Here is a 23,668-nt window from a genome sequence, read left to right on the forward strand (position 1 = left end):
CGAGTAGAGGATTTCTAACTTCCGGACAGAAGAAAAAGCGATTTTTGAAACGTCGAATTGTGTTCGATCATCTTTGGGGGATTCCGGGAGGTTTGAGCAAGCAAGATCTTGCCATTTTAAGGTAAGTTGCTTTTCGTGAGGGATTAATTGGCCATTAGACCGAAAACGAATGGTAGTGTGTGCATGTGTGGTGCGTGTGTTTCTTGATTCTCTCTCTCTCTCTCTCTCCGTGTCTCCGGACATGGTGTCTTGTGTGTCCAAGGTGAATTAATGATTGCATCACTCACCAGAATGACGGCTACTTCCAAAAGCTCGGCTCCTCGAACGAACCAAGTGAAAAGACGAGGCGAGGATTTCCCTTCTTTAGATGGAAGGCAATCAGGTTCTCCTCCTTAAGATCTGGTAGACTGCTTGGCGCGTCGCCGGCCAAACCAACCATTCAACCATCTCACCAACCATCCACACCACAAATATGCAAAGCTGCCATACACCAGTACTTCGCACACGATGAAATCTTTCGTGCTCTTGCTCACTCACTAAGATAGATACTCGCACAAGAATTGACCATCTCTGGTGGTGGCTACTTCTGGCCTTGAAGATTCGAGAGTTTGTTTGACCTGTGTTTATTGACCACCACTTGCATGAAACCTGATTCTGCGGTCATTTTGCATCATTGAATTGGGAAATGACGAGCAACATCCTGCTTGAAAATACCAAAACTGCCCGAGATAATTTGAGAAAGATAGATATCTCATTTGTTTGATGCTCGGGCATTGAACAGATCCCTCTTTTAACCACAGATGACGGGGAACTGTCGTATTTCATCCCGTTGCATTCTTTTCTTTGCCCTTTCAGGAATTTGGAGACCAAGAACGCATCATCGACCGATTTGAGTCCTCAAGAACACGGAACTTATCTCGTCTTAGATCAAGCGGATATCGCCGAGAATCGGGATGCCTGCTGTAACCACGCCTATGGGCGGACAGCACGGGAGTGGGCGTGGCACACGTCTCTTCATGGTTACAAATATCTCGTCTTTCAACGTCATGGATTATGCCAAAGGATTTGCTGGGGCTTGCTGTGCATACTGGCTTTGGTGCTCGGGGTGCTCTTGAGCATCTGTATTATTTTCTACTACTTGGAAGATCCCGTGTTTCTAACGGTGCAGAAGGTGGGACTGGATGATCATGAAGTGTCGTTGCCCTCCATTACCGTCTGTCCCGGTAATCTCAAACAAAGAGAGACGCCATCCACGAAAAAGGCCCACATTGAGGCGCGATTGAGGCCTATGCGGGACATGTGGCCCATTTGGGAAGGAATCACGAATGAGCTTTTCGACCCGGATCGTCCGAACGGATCTGCCAATTTGGCGTGGAGCAACGATACTCGAGCCATTCACGATCTTATGCACCAAGTAAGATTTGAGCATGTGGTGGAAGATATTGGCAGACTTGAATTTATGGCTTCCCAATCCAGTCAGAAGCGATATATTGCGGTTGTTGGCAGATATGATTCCTCGTGCAGTTTTTAATCCTTTCACTTCAAAAGCCCACTCTTTTCTTTTCCTTAGTTTGAAATTGAATTCAAGGATTAGTCGAGGTCGACATTTTTTTTAGTCGGATTTAAGTGGATGAATGTTGGTATCTGTGCCTTTCGTAAAAACTTTTAGTAAAAGACGGGGAGAAAATTGCCAACTACATTTTTTTGCCTCTCGAACCCCGCTGCAATTCTGTTTGAAACAGTTATAAATAATTCACTTCCATCCTTTCAAACTTCGACCTTTTTCCCTCGAGGCCAGTCCCCAGGAGTTTGTATTACACATACTCACCGGCATGCGAGTAGACTTACCAACCGATATCTCCGACAAACACTGACACATCCTAGACTAGGAGGATCTAATGGTTCCGAAACCAGAGGGAGGAATACGATTGCCAGGAGCTCTCTTCTCGACACGGCCTTTTTTATTGACCCGGGTTTTCTCTAGCGTTGATTTAATAAACCTGTGCGCCTTCCTCAACTCTTGCTTGAGCTCTCTCACAACCCCATTTTCAGATCATGATAGAGGGCGGTTTGATGTCCATGCCCTCATGTGAGGAGTCCATATTGAATTGCTCACTGGGAACCCCTCGAGAGTGCTGTCGGAATTCCCGACTGATCCTGACCAAAAATGGGCCTTGTTATAGATTGAAGTGGTCAGGTCCAGACAAGCGAGAAGACCGTTCTATCGACAACTCGCTTGGATTTTACGTCAAACAAGCACGCCATGATTTGAACCTGTCCATCACGTTAAGTGGAACCAGTTCCAGCCGCGTGGGCTATCCCATAATGAATGCCAAATACTTTGGAAAAGGCTATTTGTGCCCAGAGAACTGGGGTGACACCGAGGCTGGGGTTATGTGTCGTTCTTTAGGATTTAGTGGGGGAGAGCGGTAAGATGAAAAGAGCTCTTTTCCAGTAAATCGGAAGACTGAGACTCAACATGTCCCTGGTTTGCAGGTTCTTTATGGATGGCGCACCGACATTCGGTCCATCAAACATATTTGGACTTCGCATTCAATGCAAAGGCCATGAAGAATCACTATTGGAATGTGAGAGCGATTATCGTGACTTAAGTGGCAACACTCTCTCGCAATGCGAGATACAAACTCCAGTGGCCATTATTTGTGATCAAGGCGCTATTGAATTGGAAGCCAATCGGAATATTCGTACCAGAGGTTTGGCCTTTATCAAGGCCAAGCCAAACCGATCTGCGGATCCAGAGGAGTCCTACTTTTGCGCAGATAGTTTCAGCAATAAAGAGGCTTTGGTATTCTGCAAGATGCTCTCATGGGAATTCGGAAAAGCGATCAGCCTTCCTTATTCCAACCTGACCACTTATTCGTATCTCCACGGAATTTCCTGCGGATCTAAAAGTGAAGAGCCACACATCTTGGGCTGTTCAAAGTATGGAAACGGATCCACACCATGCACCAAGGGACCCGCGGCAGTGGAGTGCAGCCCAGGATATCCATTTACATTGAGACTTCTCACCGGTCCGATGGGACGTAACATGCCGCCGGAAGCCGAACTGGCCGTCGGTTATCCGGTGATAGACACTCCCTCAAGTCCGGGATTCATCTGTGATAGGCATCTGAACGATGAGGTCGTGGGAATGATTTGCAAAGCGCTTGGATTCAAATTCGGACGGAAATTGCCATCAGGTCTTTATGGCCACCCTCAGGTGGGCAAGGACCTCCTTTTTGTACTGGAAAAGCTCGCATGCTCGGGTAACGAGCGCTCCATATTTGAATGTCAAATTGGACCCTGGGGAGCCCATAAATGTGACGAGGCCGAGATTCTGAGCCTGGCGTGTGCTAATGACAAGTCAAAGTTTGATTTCGAACCCGTTATTGTGAATCAAGACTCTCTGGAGGCCCTGGGCAGCAATCAAAATGGCTTTGTCGGGATACAGACATCTCTGGGGATCATCCCAGGTTGCCAAGGCACCCAAACTAATGGTGCGCGGCTCTGGGGAGATCGAGAGGCCAATGCGTTATGTCTTGAGAAAGAATTCGAGTGTGGGATGCTTAATCGAACCACAGACCGATTGGAACGCGTTCTCGGTCACGACGGCTTCCTTCAGGACGTTTTTGCTCGATTCAATTGCTCAGGGAAGCATGAAGAATTGACGTCCCTGATGTCCTGTCAACCTCGACTGAGCTCAACTTGTCCCAGTCGGGAGACAGGATCGACCATTTGTCTTTATAGGTCACACCCTGATTTTGAGCTATGCAAATTGTTGCAAACTGAATTCCAAGGCAGAGACATGACGAGCTCCTCCTACCTTCTTCAGAGAGACAGAACACTCCATTTGGAAATTGCCTTTCAAAACGAGACCAAGACGGGAACCGAAATTCAAGGAAGCTGCAAAAATAGCACAATATCATCCTCTCCTATCAAAGTTTTTGTGGGAGACCTCGGGGAGGCGGGAAAGGGAAATATGGTGGCTTTAGAACGACGATCACGCACTGACATCCAAGTTTCGGCTAAATTGATTGATACCACAGAACAAGTAATGAGAGAATGGACGTGGGAAAGTGATCGATGGTGCCGCAATGGGGATTTGAACTACTCGCGAAAGGATTGCAGCTTGCAGTGTCAGGCCTCATTGGCCATGGCCGTGTGTGATTGCCTGCCTTGGTCTCTCTCGCGGACGCCCTTGCCTGAGAATGGCCTCTCCACAATTTGTACGGGCGCCTCGATCTTGTGCCTCCGGAAAATTGAAACAACCCTTGAAGTGGCAGCTCGAAACATTACTCTCGCCGAGAGGATCCTTCGAGGCCAGGAATTGAATATTAATGGCTTGGGGAATGTGAGGGATCGCTGTCGATGTCCACCTCCATGCCAGGGAGTTGTTCAATACCACGTGGAATCAACAACCTTTAGGGGTTCCCAAGGGACTTGTGGAAATGAAGGGGAAAATGGAAATGCTTGGTTCCACCTCTACCTTGATCGCACAGCCTCGATAAGCTACCTCCGACGAACTAAGCTACCATGGGAACTTCTCTTGGCTTTAGTCGGAGGAGTCATGACCCTTTTCTGTGGATTTAGTCTCATCTCCATCTTGGAATGGGTATACTTTCATACAATACGATGGTGGCACAATGCCCATGACCCAATGGTATCCGACGGCAATTATAAACCCTTAGAAGACGGGCTTGAAGGTCAAGATCCTATTCGAAGATCCTATTCTGACCCTGAGCTGGGACCCAAGGTCCATTTCAAAGATGAGCCGATTACAAATGGTGCATCCCGGCAATCCACCGGTCTTCGACGTCGAAATCAATCTCGGACAACAACAGCAATATCAAGGAAGAGCGTTCCACCTCCCTCTAGGAATTTGTCCCTGACCTCAGTGAAAAACAGCAAATCTAGAGTGAGCACCGCTGCGAACACATCTGCCAGGAGCAAGCCTCTTCGGACCAGATCCGTCAAAAGCACTACTTCAAGGAGAACCATCGACCATAATGGCATGCCACCTCTAGACGGCATGTAAGAACCGGTTTCATTACCCTCGCCCAGCCCAAGCGAAAAAAGGGCGACCCTATATTTTGATCACAGTTTTGTCCTTTGGTTCTGAATCAGACTAGAAATCCGGAAATAAATCCTACCTGCATGACGAAATCTCTTCGTCGAGGCACGCCCCTTTCAGCCACGAGCGTGTAAACGGGCTCTTTCTCGCGTTTGGCCTGTTGGATCTGAATTAATCTCGAGATGGGGTTGATGGTGAGGCCACCGTATTCGGGGTTTTCTTTTTGATCCACTTTGATGAGATTGCGAGATTTCTTCTTGGTTGGAGAAGGCTTTTTAGGTTTGGCTGCAGGGTAGCTTGCCAATGGAGGCAACTGCTTGAGTTGATCAATCATGAGCTCAGCTGCCCGTTTCTTAGATGCCTGAAAAACGCATGCGAAACAGCTTGTGTGAGTTAGTATGCTTATGATGGTGTTCCATTTAGTGATTCACTACGGTTCCGATAGATTTTTTTTGCCGTAGCATATGAATTAATAACTTTTAATAGGCGTAGAGTGAGCAATCTTTGAATCTAACATTGCCGTAAAAACCAAACTTCCATTCTGAGAAAAGCAGGATGGAGTAGAGTAGGCTTCAAAACATTAAAATTTCCAACAACTTTTCGGGAATACTCATGGAGATGTAAGTTTTGAATGACTCTCTTGAGATTTAAATTATTGAGAGATTTCTCTCTCATTCCGTTCAAACAAATGACTTGCTTGCTACCGCTTAATTCATTTTGGCGATTCAAGCCATCACGTCAGATAACGAATTCACTTGTCCTTGCATATTTCTGCGATTGGAACACACTCACACTCTCCCTTTCTCTTCCAAATTTTTCTCATTTAAAACTTGGGCACACTCCGTTCTCCAACATTCTAATGATAAAAGTGCGAAGTTTCCACTTATGCTCTCGAGTCTAACCAAGGCACTCAGGCTCGTAATTTCTCTTGTTAGCGGGCTCACGAACCGACTTCCTGACAATATTTGCAAAGAAAACTTTACCATTTTCATTTGACTCTTCTTTCATTCACCAGCCCTCATCAATGACAAGCTTGGCAAACCCCCATTTAGCCCATTTAGCAAGCCACCTTTTGACAGACAAGGGCGGTTGTTTGAGAAACACCGCCCCGACCTTACCCTAGGAAAACAAGCTTATGGCACTCACCTTTTTGCCGTTTCCCTCGCCACTGGTGACCACATCTCCGACGATGCACTTGGTAATAAAGGTTCTCATATGCGGTGGTCCAGTTTCTTGTATCACTTCAAACGACACCGTGAGATTTCTTTTCAGCGCACTCTCGTGAACCAGCGAAATTGGGGACTTCAAGTCGTCCAACTCCGAGGATCCACCCACGGAAGAACTCACAGAACTGGCTACTGACACAACGGTCGAGGATGAGGAAACCACCGCAGCTGCCGCGGAGGCAGCTGCAGCTGCTGCAGCCACAGCCGCCGCGCCGGGACTTGAACCGGGGATGAATGGAAGAGAGGCCGGATTGAGAGCTACATGCCGTGTTCCACCCAAACTAGTCACACTTCCATTTTGGGAAACAGGTGACATGGCACTGTCAAAATGTCGAGATTCCTAACAAAGCAAGCCGAAATGAATGGCATTAGGCTCTCGAGTTATAATCCGTGGCCTAAAATATGCGGCGTGTTCCTCACCTTAAGCGTTTTCAAGGCCTTTCCAGCTGCCACGTGCTTGGCCATCTGGGCCGTTGGACCTTCGCCGTAAAATTCCCGAGAGCCCACTTTCAAGCAAACGTTGAACTGCGGGCTGGTATTCTTTCCACTTTGACTATGATACCTGGTGGAGGTGGGGAATAATGAATTGATGGCGTGTACTTTTGATGATCTTTGAAAAAGGGTGTACCGCACCTTTGAGTGTAAATTCCCCTGAAATTTAGGTTCATGGGCGCTTTTGAATAATTGGTTTTAGGCTGATCGATGAAGCTGTACGACACTTGCTCCCCCTGTTTCATGGCAAATGCGTTCAGTTCCACCGTGGGAGTGACATTCACTAGGATAAGAAGATAGACCAAAATCAGGAATCAATTTCAAACTTTAAATCGGATAAGGGGTGAATCGGTACCATGTTTGACTGATTTGGTCTTGACTGGAGGATGTTTGAGCTGTGTGCGTTCCAAGGCAATGGCTGCGGCCGCGTGTTGGGCCTTTTTGATTGATTGACCAGAGGCAAGGTACTCCTCATCTTCCCCCAACTTCAAGCAGACCGAAAATGTCTTTTTATGAGCAGGACCGGCCTCATCCGTGAGGCGGTACTGATGAATGGTCTTGTTGAAGCGCGCCAACTCGTTGATCAAACACATGGGCGTTTTCTCTGGAATTATTGGAAAACATTCTATTTAGAGAGGGGGTTTTCGGCAAAACGAGGCGAAGAAAAATAGGACGCCATATTATCGTCTGTTTCCACAAGGCAATGGAGGGACAACTTTGCAACAGATGTCAACGCGATTTCTTCAAGTTCTGTTTAGCTTAGCTTGCGTCAGATTTCGGATTTTTACTCCGATGTGCATCTTCTCTTCTTCTTTTCCTTTTTTCCAACTAAATGCTACAATGAAAGTATTTGAGGCAAGGATTACCTTTATTTTTGCAGCTGTTTGCTGACGACGATGACTGAGAGCCGATTGAGATCGAAGGAGAGGCTTGCTGTTGTGGGTGTGTCGAAGGTGGGTGCGGCATTGTTACCAGGCTGGAAGGGGTGGAGGTCAGGGGAATGTTGTGCGAATGGTGAGAGGTCATAGGAACTTGGTAGAAGCCATTGGTGGGCGTGCCCTGTTGTGGGGTCGGGGGTGGACGGCGGAATTGGGGAGCCGCCGCATGATGAGAGCTGAAGGACGGTGGACCACCCATGGTCACAGAGGGTGGAACCGTGGAGGCGGTGCTGCTTAGAGGTGGGGCCCCTTGTGGTAGACCATTTAAACTGGAAAGCACGAAAGACGACAGGTTTCACTCGAGAAGATTATCAGTGAGCATCTAAAACATTGGGCCCCTAAACGCATCCTTACCTAAGTGGATTGTGGTGATGGTGGTGATGATGAGGAGGCTGGGGATGTTGTTGTTGCTGTTGTTGCTGCTGCTGCGGTTGCTGATGGTGATGATGGTGGTGGGCATGATGCTGATGTACATTAGTGCCATGATGATGAATTGCCATGGTGCCGTTAGCCAATCCATGTTGATGTATCACAGGGGGAGGGGGAGGAGGAGGTGGGGCCATCCGCGGCCCACCCATGGCCACTGTTGACGGCGGCGGAACACTCATCATGACTGTGATGGGTGCCGCTACTGAAGTATGGTGATGGTGATGATGATGAGAGGACATGGGCGGGGGCGGAGCCATATGGGTATGGCGTAAAGAGATTGGCACATTGGGCCCAGGGCCCACGGAAGGGCCTGCCGTCATCGGCAGCCCCCTTGTGGTGCCCAGAGGAGCAGTGGCCATCAAAATATGCTGCAAGATAGTTGGAAGTTCCCGAGTTACTAACTTTTCGGTGGTTTTTTCAACGATCCTCTCTCTGCATTGATGTCTAGACATTTTTGATACAGTGGTTACAACCGGGAGGTGAGAGGTTGAAATCCCTCGGCCTTGTCGAGCTTTTCATTATCATAATCATCACATTCATAAGTCAAGTTCTCCTTTGCCCCAATCTCTCCTCTCCAAAATACAACAGGCACGAGAAAATTGAGCGTCCGCAAGAAGCAAACATGTGAACCATCAAGCTTTCGAGGCACTCACCCACCCACAAGTCGATCAACCAACAGGTCAGGAAGGGTCACTGCATGCATTTGGCAGTCTCAAATGAGATCCAAGTCTGACGCCGTAATGTATCATACAAATGTGTTTGGACGGATGGTGATTTATTTACGAGAGAAATCGGCGCCCTGTTTCGTCTTGACCCTCAAGCTCTCAAGATACTCAGTGGGCACATTTCGCATTTTTGTCAGGCCTATTAATACATCTTGGAATAGTGGTGGTAGTGGTAGTCGGTTCAGTGACCAATACCAATATCACCATAACCTCCATCACTAGCAGTAGTAGGAGTAGCAGTGGTAGAGGTGGTACACTACTACCACTAGTAGTACCACTAGTACTTCTACTTCTGCTCATCTTCCTTCCCCTCCCCCTGGTACACCAACCATTCCTTTGGTCACGTCAAATAACAGGTAGTGAGAATCAATCACACAAGATTAGCCATGGTTCGTATTTGGGCAAGTACCTGGAAATTGTCCTCTTGATCCAACATCACATGATCTTTCCCTGCCGTCATGATGACATAGGATGACTCTTGAGCACAACTATTTTTCGTCGCGGAAATACTTCTGCTACCAATCAGAAGTTCTGCTGGATAGTCCCAAGATTCCCGGTGAGCACTTAACCTTTCTTCGCAATGGAAGCACATGGAGCTGGAATCGACTTTTCGACGGATTGGACATTTCATTCACATGCTGCTAATGGTAGGATCACTACAAACCTACACTCAACCACTGATGCTCTCTCTTTCACACTCACTCACTCACATCCATGCACAAATTATGAGCACTGGATCACCGGGGAGGTTGGGAGGTTGCGAGGTTGCGAGCCCACCGACAAACGTCGAGGAGAATCACATTCAAGCCGAGATCAGTCAATGATGCTCACCAAGATTCTTCCTCGGCGGATTCCCTGATACTACTAACCTAATTATGGACGTCAGTATGGCGAGGTGGAGCCTGTACGAGTGTACGTACATGAAGAAGGGCCCGTAGAACATGAAGGAGTAGCAGTCCGCTCAGGCGAAACTGCGCCTTCACTACTGTCCTCTCCAAGCACTCAAGAGGGACCACAAAAAACTGGTTTTGACTTGGCTGCTTGCTTAGCCGAGTTTTTCCATGCTCTTACTCCACTGATCACACTACCCCGAACTCATGCTCGTCACTCACTCGCACCTACGTGCTCAGTTATAGTCAATCCCGTGCTGCTGTCCGGTCCACGGTCCGGGCGAGAGTTACTCAGTCAGTCAGTTCGTCACAACCTCAAATTTATGTTGAAAAGGAAACCTAAGGTCTTGGCGGCGGTGGTGGTGGTGGTGGTGCTAGTACTTGTGGCAGTGGGGCCCTTCTCTCCTGGCAAATGGTGAGCTGAACGAACGTGGTGGGGTTTTTAGCCTAGCCTATGGCAGTTTCATCCGACTTGCACTTGGGCGGCATGGGAAAGAGGGATAGACTTAGGCAATGTACGAGTACTTAACCCCCCGTTTTTTATCACTCTGGGTGAAATTTTGAGATTCTTCTCTCCCTTGCTCAAAAATTGCAAATTCGAACAGGGGCCAGAGGTTAAAGCGAAGTCCATACATTGGAGGATTTATAGTCCCTCCTCAGCCAAAATAACCATGACCGACTTGCACTCTCTGACGCAAAGTCCAAACGTGGAAGACGTTCCCAGAGCCATCCTTCCCTCAGCACAAATGCGTCATTTTAAAGTTGAGAGTCCAATTCAGTACTTTTTAAAACATATGAAAGGGCAGTAGTAGCGTTGAGGTTTTCAAGTATGGCCAAATATCTCAAATGTTTGTCCAGTTTTTCCCGCATGTCTGGGTGCTGCTGTGGGAGGCCCTTTGCCAAGATCTCGTGACCGGACTGGCAGGACTCTATTCCCTTCCACTAGGAGAGCAGGATTCAAGAAATCAACTTTCAATGGAAGACCCCTTCAACAATGGTGCCATTATCGCGACGTCCACAGGCGGCAGGCTTTTCATGCCTCCCTCTATGAAAGAATCCCTCGTGGTGGTGGTGGCGGCGGTGAGTGCCGAACTGTGTGCAAGCATGCACAAAAGGTATGGGTTGAAGACTGAAGAGGGGCTTTGGAAGATCCGAGCGAATGCCAGGCGTCTTCTCGAATAACAGGCCTGCTTTACGCCTTTATTTGAAAATCGAGACAGTGAGAGTGTACATACAAGCATGCCTCTTCCTTCTAACCCACTTAGATTGACCACAAGAACGGAAAGTCAGAATCAATTTCTAGGCCATCTTCCGTCAAATATGGTCTGACCAGAAATTTGATGTTAATAGTCGCCGTAACCATGAGGAGGGAGAATTCAATGCGCGTTTCGTTAGTGGATTTTTTCCCATTGTATGTGTAAGCTCTAAACGGAACATACGAACACAGCTAATCAGTCTAGTTCAAGGGATAACAGGGTGACCAATGAGAAGTGAAAAAAATATAGAATGCACGTCGCAGGAATGCAGTTATTCAAGTGGATCGGCTAGTTCAGGTGGGCTTGGGCAAAAAACTGACATGCCCTACACTACTTTCGAACATACACGAGCTTTAAGTACGAGCTGTGAATACCAGGCAGAAACTTTCAACTAGGATTCTCTGACCAATGGTTGGTTGGTCGGTCGGTTGGTCGCTTGGTTGGTTGGGGTTGGTTGACTTGAATGTGTATATGTGAGGAGTGTGTGAGTGAGTGTAAAAATCTGCTCGGAGCCCTTGACTTCTTGGCCAACCAATCAGGCGGACACTCAAGGAGAACGAGGAGGCACTAAACGAAATATCAAGAAAACCGTCAGGAATCTAATACCGGTAAATTAGAGTCCACATCCGTACCTAATTGGCGTATCGTTTTAATGCTTTGGCCATGCAAAACTACCTCCATAGAAGGCTGCTCATTCAACAAGATGCCCGTCTTTCCAAGTGTCTCTCTCCCTCGCCTTATCGTTCTATTTGTTGAAACCGTGGAGGTTGCTTTTGAACCAATGCATATGGCTAGCAAAGTTGAAAACCAAGAAGCCAAGAAGAGAAGGTGGAGGATTGCGAAATGCCCTGATATTCTTATATGTGAGAGAGTGACTGAGTCAAATTAGCCCCAGGGAGGAGCGAAAGAACTAAATGGGAGAAAAAAATGATTGAACTTTGAGAAAAGCGAAATCAGTCTTCACTTTTCGGCCTATAATTTACAAGGGCTCGTTCGTATATGTTAAACACGTCGAATAGCGGCACTCACGTTGGCATCGCGCCGAAAATCCGAAAACGTGCACATTCTTGACGAGTTTCGGATTGGACTCGTCTCAAATTTGACCACCTAGACTATCCTCATCACGGTACGGATCGAGTATTCATGCCCACGCGAAGGAGGCCTACTCATTCCAATTGAAAGATTGATTGACCCCAATCTTGGCGACATTCCTTTTTCACGAAGTTCAAGCACCAGCTTCTGGATTCATTCAAGTTTGGCCCCTCGCCGAGTCCTCTCCATACACACGGCTCATCTATCCATGGTCAACGCCAATCAACAGAACCGAACCAAACTTGACCCGAGAGATAAAAACCTGATTCGCATAAACATGTGGGGGAAAGCTTATCATACCAAGTTAGTATAATGCGACGCTTTGTTTGTCACAAACTTTCAGCGCCCAATGATAACTGATGGAAGACAGTCCTAGAGGAATATATTTCTAAGCTCTTCTTTTAACATGGAGAAAAAGGAAACTGAAGGATTGTTCAATGTCGTCCGAGTTGCTCAGATTCTGGTGTTCAAATAAACGGCAAAGCTAGCGGGACAAGAACCATGAAACCTGTCAATATTGATCCTCAAAAGAACATTGAAAAACAGCCTCAAACCAATTCTTCCAACAATGACGAAATGCAAGTGTGGAAACTTCGCATGGAGTCATGGAAAGGATTGCTATGAAGACATCGGAGAACCTCATTGTTTAGCTGCGTGTTCATCCGACTTTGTAGGTCACAATAACTGTCTCAGATTCAGATCAAAGCCTCCCTGCATGAAAAATACATACAGTACATGTGACAGAAAATGGACCCCCTTACAATTTCACGAGAAACAATTGAAAGTGTCTGGACGATTGCTAAGGATCGGGCAAAAAACTAGCGCACAAGTGTTTCTCGCAAATTGGTTAGGCGTGCAAAAGAGTTCGGTGTCTGTGGAAACACGGACAGTTTAAATCTACGTGCAGACCCTTTTGCCAAGTTTGCTGCCTTGAATTCGAAAATTAGCTCACTGTCTTAAGCTATGCCCATGAACTGGATACCGGGACCATTCATCACAATTATAGCATCCTGGATATGAGAAGGGCTCCAATTTAGACGGGTTTGATTCGCCTTTTAGATACTCAGATTAGGTTTTGACGCAAAATGTGGGCCTTGGGTTCGGGCAGACCCAAAAATAACACCAATTGTAGCAGCCAATGACTTGTCTTGGTATAAGGCAGCGTGGCTTTATCTTCCACCAGAAAAAAAGATTAGCTACTCTGGCAATGTCTTTTTTTGGAAGAATTTGAATCAAATTTGAAATTGCTCCCCGAGGCCGGAGTGGCTCGACGAACCGACGATGCCAAGAAGTTTGGAAAACCTAAATCTGAATCCTCTCGTTCAACAATGCCGATTCAAGTCCATCCTTTGAATTCAACGTCAAAGAACCAACGACATATGATCTTCAGTGAGGCTCAAGAAAATGAAGTAACCAATCATAAAAGGCTGTGAATAGAATGGTGATGAATCCTCTTTTGCTCACTGATGTTGAAGTTGGTAAGAGTGAGCGGAGGAGGAGGAGGAGAACTTACTGCACATTTGCCTGTCTTTGCTGAATGGAAACTGGGCCACAAACGCAGACATATGGTGCATGTACAAATCCATTTCGGGATTTTCCATCGCAATGCCAGACATTTATTCCGACAAATTTAACCCAATTACCACTGAACACACTCACTCACACTCACAGAATCTACATTCTGTATCTGAGTGAATGGGGGTGCGAGCTAATGAAATGTGGACTGCAACTTTTTGTAGATGATTCCTGCAACTCATCCTCCCAATTTCATCAAGTACGATTCGGCAATTCCACCACGGAAAAGAGGCCTAGATGCAGGTACTCTTGAAGCAAAGGACGATAGCCATATTTTGGTGCATGTTTCATTCACGAACTTGACTCACACCTTCCCAAGGCATGAGGAGGAGTAGGAACAAGAAATCACTGCGGTTGATGTCAAGAAATGTACAGTTATTTCCGTGCCCACTCCACAGGCCCCTGCTGTGCTACATCACTGTTGCTTTTCTCTCTCTCTCTCTCTCTCTTCCCCCCTCCCTCTCTTTCTCTCTCTCTCTCACACACACATATCTATGGAGGAGTGCACAGAGTACTGCTGCTGCCCTTTTGCCCATAGGCATATGTGTGTGTAACTCTCTGCATAGATGATGATGTTGAAAGCAATATGAGGTCTGGGCGCCCAAGAAAGGACATGTACACCTCATGTCCACTTACAACACACCACTGCGAGTATATTTTTCATCTCTTGAGGCTCCTACAGACTTCCTTGAGGCTCAATATTATGAAGTACTGCCACAGATCTGCCGAATGCTGTCACACCTGCTCAGCAGACGAGCCCTGAAAATGTCAGAAATCTAGCAGCTGGTGGTGGAGAAATTGTTAAATTTCAACCACCCAAGAGGCATTGGAGAGTGTGCTATTCTTATGAGAATCCGGTGACATGGGTCTTACCTTGGTCTCCGTGTTGTCCGTCGCAATCGTTTCAACTCAATCTTATACAGGAATGGGATTTTCACTCCCTGAACAGGGTTTTCCACTGTGACTGAATTGAATCGCTGCGAGAGGCACTGTTCTATGATCAGGGTTGCTCATTTCTCCCTTAGACAGGGCACGCTCTCATTTTCAAATTCCACAATGTGTCTAGATCGATGCCATAAAGACCGAAAAGAAACAAATTTGAATACATTATTTGTGCATTCGTTATTGATAAATCCGATCAATTCAAAACATTTACGATTGTTTTGAAATTACGTCTTGCCGTAAATATCGGTTTGGCTTTGAAGTAACAGACGGCCTGCCCTGAGCACCATGATCCTTGGACAGATCTCCATGTTTCATAGCGATTGGTGGGAAAGGAGCCAATGACCGTCAGGTGCACGACTCCAGCGCCATATGCAAATGAACAATCTACCACTTTCAAAATCGGTGGAACCACATTTAAATTATTACTCCAAGGAAGATCTAACCCTGCCGGGTGGACGGTCATTAAATCATCTCAACGCTTACAGAGGTGTCAGAAATGCCATTTCTAATGGAAACAATACATTCTTACAAATCTTTGGCTAATCTTGTTTAGTCAATCTAGGTATTTCTTCGTATCCTGCGAACCAGATTCAGTAAAACTGAAACGTCGAAGGAATTGGCAAAATCAACACGCATGTCAAGAACTGTGGTCTTGGGTTAAAATTTGGTTAACATAGTTCACATGGTAAGGCTTAATGAACGGTAGATTTGATATTACTCACGCAACCTATTTTTCAACCAATTTTTCTTTCTCCATAAACGATGATAATTCCATTTTCCATTGATGTACTCCTTAGATTTGAACTCTTTGTTGAAAAACACTTAATTCCCATTGTTTTTGACGCAAACTAACATTGAAACTCTTGTATTTATTCAATGGGCTCGCCACAGACACGGCAATTCCTGCACGGAGAGTTCATACGATTAGGTTAATCTATAGCTGGACAACAACTTCTTCACTTGGGTCATAAGTGGTGATTGATAATGAAAGCTGAAAATGATATATTTAGAGAAATAAGCCAAACTCCTTGTGAGTCTAGATATCAAAAATGGCGGCTCCAGCTCAATTCTCCTTGATATAATCAGATGAAGAACATCCAGTCTTAAATTGACGTCTCGCAGACGAGGAAAATTTTGAGATTTCTAACCACTTAAATATGCCCCTCCCCCAAGGTAATCACGGGCTTTAGAAAAGCTTTGGTTGATGTTGATTACGACTAAGGGAAGTGGGCAACCGAAAAGTCTTTGAAAGGTCCCAAAAAGGCGATGGCTTTGCCAATCTGGTTGCTAACGATCCAAGAGTATCTGGGACGGTATCATTCCGACATGATGGGGAAAGGACAATTGTTGATGCCAAAAAAACGAAGGACAAGAACCCTTCTGAAGAACTGCACGAGATTGTTCAACAATCTCAAGAACCCAGTTCAAACAAGTATGATTTGGTTCATTTCCTACCAGAAAAAGTGCTGCCAAGATCAAGCCTTAAATAATCAATATCACAAGTGGTTGGCCAAAAACACTCATGGGGTCGCAAGAGTGACGACGATCAAGTTTCCAGCACATGCTATGATGTTTGCTGTGATCAGTTTGGAGTAGAGGGCTTGTCAGAGAAAAGTCACTCCAACCAAGCCACTTGAGGCTTTGCTTTGAACACATTTTGGTAGTTGGGCAGCAAGGTGTTGGGCTGATCGACTTCTCTTGCGTTACTCAATTTCAACCAAAGCAGACAAACGAGCCATCAACTCACTGGCTCCTTGAATTCGGAGCTTGATTTTGAGAATCACGTATCTAAATGTGTTCAAAGCCGATCCCCATCGCACACACCAGGCAGCCGCGAGGGAGCCAAAAAAATCCCAGAAATCTCGTGAGTGTCGCTTCTCTCTCTAGTTTGGAGGGAGACGAACTCCGTTTTCAATGTGGCTTCAAATTTAAACAGTTTGTTCTTCTCATGATTCTGCGAAGGACAATTGAGCTGGAGGTGTCAATTTTTGTATCCAAACTCATAAGGAGTATGGCTTACATCCCTAAAATTACTATTATCACCATTAATGAACCAATTATCACTTATGAAGCTTCAAAGTGGCGGCAGATTTAAATAGCCATCCGTGTGTTTGAATTGGCATTTCAGGGTATTTTGCACCTATTTTTTATTTTTTCATTTTTTTAGTTGTTGTCTAATGGAGCCCGCTCAAAATTGCTTGTTTTGAGCATCAGTTTGGCAATCATCAGAACAGCCTGGAAAAGGCAGACGCACGAATTCACCACGAATTCGGTCACCCCAGCTTTAATTGATTGAAAGGTGATAAATAGACGAATTATAACCTTTCATTTTAATAGTACTGGGGATTACATTCCCTGTAGCGGTTAGAAAAGCCCGTGAAAAACCAAACCAAAAAAAAAAATCTTGAAATGTCTATTATGGAAGGAATTAAAGTAAACAATTGTGAGTAATGGGTGCGAAGTCTCCCGTTCTACTTCTCGTGCTCACCAGATCTGACATTGCAATGATTATAACCGGCAATACGAGCCACTTGAGAATGAGCTAGTAGGGAAATGCAGCACAGTCTCCGATAGAACGTAAATCATGTCTAAAACAATTGTCTTAAAAGGCGGACACTCAAAACAAGATGGATGAGACACAATGATGACCCTTCAGTGTGACTGAAAAAGCTCCCAAATCCAAATTAGACCTGAAAGAACCCAGATAAAGGTGACTTCGATTCTCGAAGTCCATAAACGCAAATACCACGCCCATAGATGAAGCACTAATCTGATACCAGACTCAAAACTACATATTGAAAAAGTGTATGGATGATGGGATGGATGGCTCTGTTGACCTGGCTAAATTGACCTAGGGACCCTGGATGAATGGAATGTGTCCGCCGCAGAACCTCTGCGCCCGGAAAGTAAAATTGTTGCATATCAAACATGAAATTCGCTGGAAGGTCTCGGAAAAAACGGTTAAAAAAGTAAAAGTCGCACATCCAATGTTTAACCAGCCTCATCTATTTATTTAGCATATTATAAACCTTGATATCTTAAGCTTGAGAGGGTTACTTCTTCATACGCATTGATATTTTCATAAATAATAACATCTAGTTCCTTGGTTGGAACATGTTTTCCCCAGGCTGCAAAATTGGTTCTTTCATATGTCAAAGTAGTCAAATGAAACTCTTTCTTGGTTTGGTGCCTTGATCGCTTGAGGCATCCTCATTCTCTTGCTTGACCTTTGCTTCTTCTACGTCAAGCTCAAATTTCTTGACTTGTTCTTCCTTTTCTTCTTTCTGAGCATTTCTATAATCTCCTTGGGAGAAATAGAAATCCTTGAAGAAGTGTCCACCAAAGTCATCTTTTCGCTCTCCTCCCTCGTTTCCACCTACAGAAGATCTGAAAGCCTCACTGGGTATTGCGGTTGAGGCTGACCTTTGACGGGATTGTCCAGCCTTTAGACTGAAAATAAGTTAAGCCACAAGTAATAGGGGAAATGAAACAAGTAAATCGTATTGAGTGTGATGCTTAGGGCTCGAAAAAAAATTGTTGTTGTGGGCCAACTAATAACAAAAAGAATTTTTTTGAGCCACCAAATATTTATTTTTACAGGAAAATAATTTTCAAACGCAAAGATATTAGCCTGTTTAAAAGCAAAAAAAGCCACACAAAAAGACAACATTACACTAATTTTGCTAAAAATTGAATCAATTACCAAAGGCTTGCATATTTTTCATTATTTCAAAATCTTTGAAATCAAAAGACCTTGATGTTGTCTCCTAACTGGGTCCCAAAATTGATACCCTAAACCATGAAGGTGTCTAGATCAAATTCGGTTCCTCTTGGTGCTTCATTTTAGCTATCTTTCAACGTGAAGAGACGTGGGCTAAAAAATTGAAAATGTTTCTACATTTACTCTTTTGCGTGCAATAGAAGGTTCTATTTGCATTTTCAGGAAAAAAATCTTTTGCCAAAAATAAAAGCAGGAATAATTTGAGAATTAGAAAACAACAACTATATTGCAACAAACCAAGAAGATTGGGACAATGGAGTATCCAGTATTAAAGGAGGTGCAAAAGGTATCTGTTACAATACGTCTCCAAAAGTATCCATGAGCTTTTTCCTTATTCAGAATTCAGAATCAATTGTAGTGAATGTCAAGGTTTACACTTTTGAGCCCCCCAATCCATCCAAAGAATTGGCAAAAATAGTGCATGAATAGTTTTCATTTTTGCATTAACATAGTTGTTTTAAAGATCAGAATAGAATCATTTGATGATATTTTATGATTCGTATGACATGCAAGTTGCTTAGATATCAATATTGTGGAGCCAGTTTCACTAGTTTTTGCTACATTTGATTTCTGTTAGGGCTGATAATGATTAATTAGTTTTCATTTCACTCAGGTACGACGTGTTGAGTCCGCGTGTTCTAAAACCAGATTGATAACTTTGTCGAGGATGAGGGTTAAAATTGGATTGAAAAATGTAAGCGGCAAATAATTCTCGGCCTTTTGACAACCAAGGAATAATTTGCAATTGCATATCATTCAATCAACTTATTCTTAAAATCAAAGTATAATAAGCTTCAGTTTTCTAACAGGGCACATATTTTGTTGTGAAAGTGTTCTTTCTTCTTTAAAAAATGCAATTCCACGAATGAAATACATGACCTTTCATCTGAATATTACTGGGGATTTCATGCCTTGCAGCGGTTAAAAAAGCCCGTGAACAACCAAGCCAAAAAAAAAAAAACCAAAAACCTTTTCTGTAATTATCACATCTATGACAAGTTCTTTGTCAATTTTCATTTCCATTTTTTTAAGAATCATTTCGCAGTCTTTTAGTTCCGGCAATGGGTGAAAAATCTCAAGTAGCCCAATGAAGCCTTTTTACATTAACATTCACCCTCAACTTCAAAAAAAACAAATATTGTTTCTTCTTGTTACAAATCGGAATAATGTGTCAAGCATTCAAGATCCTGCTCTTGCTATTCATCAAGCCTCAATTATGAAAGACCCTGTGTTTTGAGAGTACTTACCTCATGATTGCTAAAGGCAGACTGAAAGTCACTCGATGGTTCAAGTCAATATTGGATAAAATGTCGTAAACTTATTCCTTAATCTCGATTTCGTGTCCTTAGAACTTTGGATCAACTTGGGAAGACTTGAAGCAAGACCTAGCGGTGAAGGCATCAAACGAGGGACGCTTAAAACTCCATGGAACCATTAAATTTGAATCAAAAGAATTTCTGTCTATAGTAACGTCGCTCTCCACAGATGCATTTGCATTTATTTATTTGTTATTTACACACACACACAACGAGCAATGGCCCAGAAAGCCAATCAAGAACTCAAGGTGGAGTTCACCCCCAACTAACCCCTTCAACTTTTTTTTAAATTTTGTTTGTTTGAGCTTTCCAAACTTCGATATATTGAAGCGTGACAAAGCAAGGTCTGAAATATGTACATGACTTATATTATGGATCACATTAAGCCAAGGGTCATGCTACTAAGCCCTACATGTAAAGAGCCGGCTACGAAAAAAATGCTCCTGAGGGGCATCGATGGTAGAAGATAGTCAAGGTTAAAATACTTCCCAAATTTATTATTCCGACTAAAAAGATTCACATTTTATGTAACGCATGGATATCAAAAAGGGGTTGGGAACAACACTGGGAAATCTGCAGCTCCTTGCACATCGTTTCAGTCTTGACAAAAAATAACGATAATCTTGGACAAAAATTCAGGAGAGCCAAACACTTGAATCACTGAAATCTGGATCACAAAGAATGCAAAGGTAAACGTGTTCACAATCTTCTATGGGGTTTGCTCGTCTTGACTAGGATCTTGGCTTCAAGGGAAAAGCTGTTCCCGGGGAATTTTCAAAATTCCTTTCTTCCCGCCAAGTATTTTTGTGAGCATAACTCAAGACAGGTTTAGAGAATTTTCAAAACAAGGAAAATTTCACAGTACCAACGGTTGAAAATTTATTAATCAGCTTCGGCCGAATCGACGTTTTCGGACGCCACAATACAGGAGGAAAGACAAGCGGCCTTGGAGGGAAAGCGGTTTCGACTTCGACCGCAGTAGCCGTCATAGAAAGGCTCGCAAGTGGCGGACGTCACGTTGTAAAAATAGAGAGGCTTCTCCCTGTTGCATCGCGGTTGAGATCCGCGCGGAGGTGAATGGCGACAGAAGGTATGGATAACCACCAGCTCACTTCCTTTCATAGTGAGAGGGGCCTTGACCACTTGGTCAATAACTGGCACATGGGACAATTTCGAGATGCGCCTGGAGAAAAGGCTGTTGGTCCCACGGAATACGGTTGTGGGCCTTAACTCTGATGCACTCGCCTCGAGGCTTGTACTTGAAAGATCTGTTTGATTGGGATCCTCCTCTTCGTCATGGGAGGGGGAGAAAGGGGTCTCCCGGTCTTCACCCTCCTCAGAGGTTGAGGAAGATTTGGATGGTGTTGACACCCTGAGCTTATTGCTCCGATCTGAAGCCTTGCTCCTTAGCAGCCTTTGAAGGGAGCTAGATAGCTTGAACCTGTGGTGAGCATGCCCTGTGGACGCCATCAATTCGCTTGGTGTGGGACTTTCGTCCGAATCATGGCCCTCTTTCAGCCCATGAATGTCATTCGATATCGGTCGCTTTGGTTTGGCCCGAACGATTGTGGACCGGCTGGTTTGAGTGCTGACCATCATACCTTCATCTTTTGTTTCGGTATCTGGTTTGGGTGTTGAAGTGGTGGCGGATAACGCTACGAATCGAGCGCGTACCCCGGTTCCGAATCTGGAACGGCCTCGGGGGATCGGTGTAGCTCGTACGATATGGTGCCTAGCCGTTGTGGTTTTGTGAATGATTGTAGAAGGTTCCGTTGTTGATTTAATACTGGTTGTTGTGGCAGCCGTGATGGCGGCAGGAAAGAACCTCTTCCTTTGCTTCACCCTGAGTCTGGTGCTTCTCTCCGCTGTTGAGGCGGGTGGGTTTGTGGTTGTCGATTCCACAAATACAGTGGTGGTTGTGGGCATAGTTGTTGGTTTAATCGTGCTAGACGTGGTGGTGGTAGAGGTGCTCCGGATGTAACCTCCAATCTCACCCTCTGCCCGGTGCTTGATGGTCTCGTAAAATCTGGGAGATACCTTTAATTCCGGGGCTCGTTTATCGCCCGCCAAGACTCCGCCGCAGGTTCGAACACAATCAGCGGCAGAGAGGAAATTATTGCCGTTCCCCCCGCATCCAGAGTATCTGAACCGTTTGCAAGTGTTTGTTGCGAAATCATAAAAGTACCTGAAACTCACAGTGAGACAAGTGCCAAAGCTTTTGGTGAGCTCACAAACGTTGGTAGTTTGGAAATTAGAGCCTGGAAATAGATGTTATTTTGATTGTAATCAGCTTAAACAAATGCTTTAATGTGCAGTACCTGAAAGTGACGTGGGTTTTGAGGTTGGCTCGAGTGTCGTGGTTGAGATAATGATATTACTGCCAGATGTTTTCTCTCCATTCATGAAATTGGGGCCCGAGCAATCCTCAATGCACTCTTCCATTGTCTCGAAGTTATTGGCATTGCCTGTTGAAAAAAGGTCGTTACATCTTGCATTGATGATACCAATCCTCGATGAACTCTTTACCTTGACAGCCTCCAAAAATGAAGAGTTTGCATCTGCCTTCATCACTATCAAAGAAGAACCGTCTCAACGTTGCATGGCAAGCGCCTTTGTGAAGGGGTAAGTTGCACTTGGATTTCCGAATGGTCACCGGACTAGGTCCTGAAATTCGGAAAATGGGCTTGTGCTAAAACGGTCATTTTGAGATTGAGACGAAGCAAATTGAGCTTACCATCAAGGGAGACGTCTGTCGAGTGTGAGAAGATTCCGCCTCCAGAAGGGCCACCACAATGAGCCACGCAATTATCTTCGGACTCAAAGTTGTTGTTGTTCCCGCCACACCCTCCATACGAGAAGAGTTCGCATCGGCCCAATTTTTTATTGAAATAGAACCTAGGCACATAACCAGTGCAAATGCCCTCGTCCTTGATTTGAGAGCAGGTATCTGCGCCCGGGAAAATGGGGTTCACGGTAATTACGATCTGATTGCTTTATTACGATATTAAAAATACTTAATCAATTACCAATTTCCGTGGTGACTTCGGGTTCAGGTAGAAGCGCCAAGGCTGATTCATCGCCGCATTGCTGAAGGCATTGAATCTCGCTCAAGAAATTGTTGCCATTACCTTTGCAACCTCCGTACACGAAAAGTTTACAACGTCGCTGAAATTTGATTCAATTCAAAATTTTATGTTATGTCGGTGTAACACAAATTACCCATTTCGAGCCATGTCAAAGTCCAACTTACTTCAATAGCGTTGTAGTAGTATCTAAAGATTTTATTATCGCAACCCCCGCTGTCTTTGGGTAAGGTACAGGTTCGGAAATCGTCTGCAATGCACAAAGATGAAGATCGTAAACGATGGGTCAGTTAGGAGTGGCTCTGAATGAAGCCCTTTTTATACCTGGTGAAACGCGTGTGGAGATGGTCCGACCAATTCTGAACACTTGAATGGACGAAGTACCCGCTGCAAAAAAGCACCGAGTTTCTTTGGTTTTGGCCGTACATTCTCCGGCAGAATCGCAATCCCAGCATAACGAGTCGTAGAGCAAAAGATCCAATGGTGCACTTCGAGGTCCTTGACCGTAAGACAAGCTAACTTTGGCGAATATCCTGGGATGAAAAATCCATTGTTAGCGGAGGAAAGGGATGTAACCAAAAGCAGATCATACCTAGTATGGTCGGTGTTGTCTTTGAAGTCCAACTTGGCCAGATCGTCTGGATGATGAATATCGAGTTCGGGCAATGGGCACAGTACTTGCTGGTATGATATGAATTTAGCCGGCATTGTCATGACCAGATCTGTTACCAATTGCTTGGAAGCGACTCCTCGGATCTGCAAGAAAGTGAGGAGAAATCTTGGTGGCCGTGTCCTTGCTTGGCTTGGCAATTGAGAGATTAAGATGGTTAATTATGATAAATGGCACAA

The 23,668-nt window shown here is 44.9% G+C and overlaps 3 protein-coding genes across 5 annotated transcripts in view; 1 reads left to right on the forward strand and 2 right to left on the reverse strand.

Moving 5' to 3' along the window:
- The window catches only part of LOC131893302 (double-stranded RNA-binding protein Staufen homolog), a 29,511-nt gene extending 14,787 nt beyond the window's left edge, over positions 1–14,724 (reverse strand). The window contains exons 1-8 of one of the 3 annotated variants that reach the window (XM_059243294.1): positions 14,568–14,724; positions 8,082–8,524; positions 7,656–7,996; positions 7,145–7,393; positions 6,931–7,072; positions 6,718–6,859; positions 6,218–6,637; positions 5,151–5,432 (exon numbers count right to left, since the gene is read on the reverse strand). In XM_059243294.1, coding sequence (XP_059099277.1) covers positions 5,151–5,432; positions 6,218–6,637; positions 6,718–6,859; positions 6,931–7,072; positions 7,145–7,393; positions 7,656–7,996; positions 8,082–8,515 — 2,010 coding nt within the window. In that variant the 5' untranslated portion in view covers positions 8,516–8,524; positions 14,568–14,724. Of the gene's footprint in view, positions 1–5,150; positions 5,433–6,217; positions 6,638–6,717; positions 6,860–6,930; positions 7,073–7,144; positions 7,394–7,655; positions 7,997–8,081; positions 8,525–9,290; positions 9,699–9,750; positions 9,862–14,567 lie in introns of those variants that run through there. The other 2 variants (XM_059243295.1, XM_059243293.1) reach the window with 2 other exon arrangements.
- On the forward strand, positions 1,992–5,313 carry LOC131893304 (uncharacterized). The gene is made up of 2 exons (XM_059243296.1): positions 1,992–2,429; positions 2,497–5,313. Exons 1-2 carry the CDS (start codon positions 2,056–2,058, stop codon positions 5,033–5,035), a joined length of 2,913 nt encoding a protein of 970 aa, XP_059099279.1. The 5' UTR covers positions 1,992–2,055; the 3' UTR covers positions 5,036–5,313.
- Positions 14,725–20,212: 5,488 nt separating the features above from the next.
- Positions 20,213–23,668, reverse strand: part of LOC131893336 (uncharacterized) — a 54,998-nt gene continuing 51,542 nt past the window's right edge. The window contains exons 11-18 of the mRNA XM_059243336.1: positions 23,412–23,575; positions 23,144–23,352; positions 22,987–23,069; positions 22,763–22,901; positions 22,471–22,683; positions 22,263–22,400; positions 22,055–22,201; positions 20,213–21,994 (exon numbers count right to left, since the gene is read on the reverse strand). Coding sequence (XP_059099319.1) covers positions 20,619–21,994; positions 22,055–22,201; positions 22,263–22,400; positions 22,471–22,683; positions 22,763–22,901; positions 22,987–23,069; positions 23,144–23,352; positions 23,412–23,575 — 2,469 coding nt within the window. The 3' untranslated portion in view covers positions 20,213–20,618. The remainder of the gene's footprint in view (positions 21,995–22,054; positions 22,202–22,262; positions 22,401–22,470; positions 22,684–22,762; positions 22,902–22,986; positions 23,070–23,143; positions 23,353–23,411; positions 23,576–23,668) is intronic.

This window comes from Tigriopus californicus, chromosome 2, assembly GCF_007210705.1.
Source record: "Tigriopus californicus strain San Diego chromosome 2, Tcal_SD_v2.1, whole genome shotgun sequence".
NCBI classification, from domain to species: Eukaryota; Metazoa; Arthropoda; class Copepoda; order Harpacticoida; family Harpacticidae; genus Tigriopus; species Tigriopus californicus.

Excerpts from the sequence above, each read along its gene's own strand:
- LOC131893304 (XM_059243296.1), top strand. The coding sequence starts at position 2,056 with ATGATAGAGGGCGGTTTGATGTCCATGCCCTCATGTGAGGAGTCCATA. Across the intron at positions 2,430-2,496 it reads GGATTTAGTGGGGGAGAGCG|GTTCTTTATGGATGGCGCAC; the intron begins GTAAGATGAAAA and ends CCTGGTTTGCAG.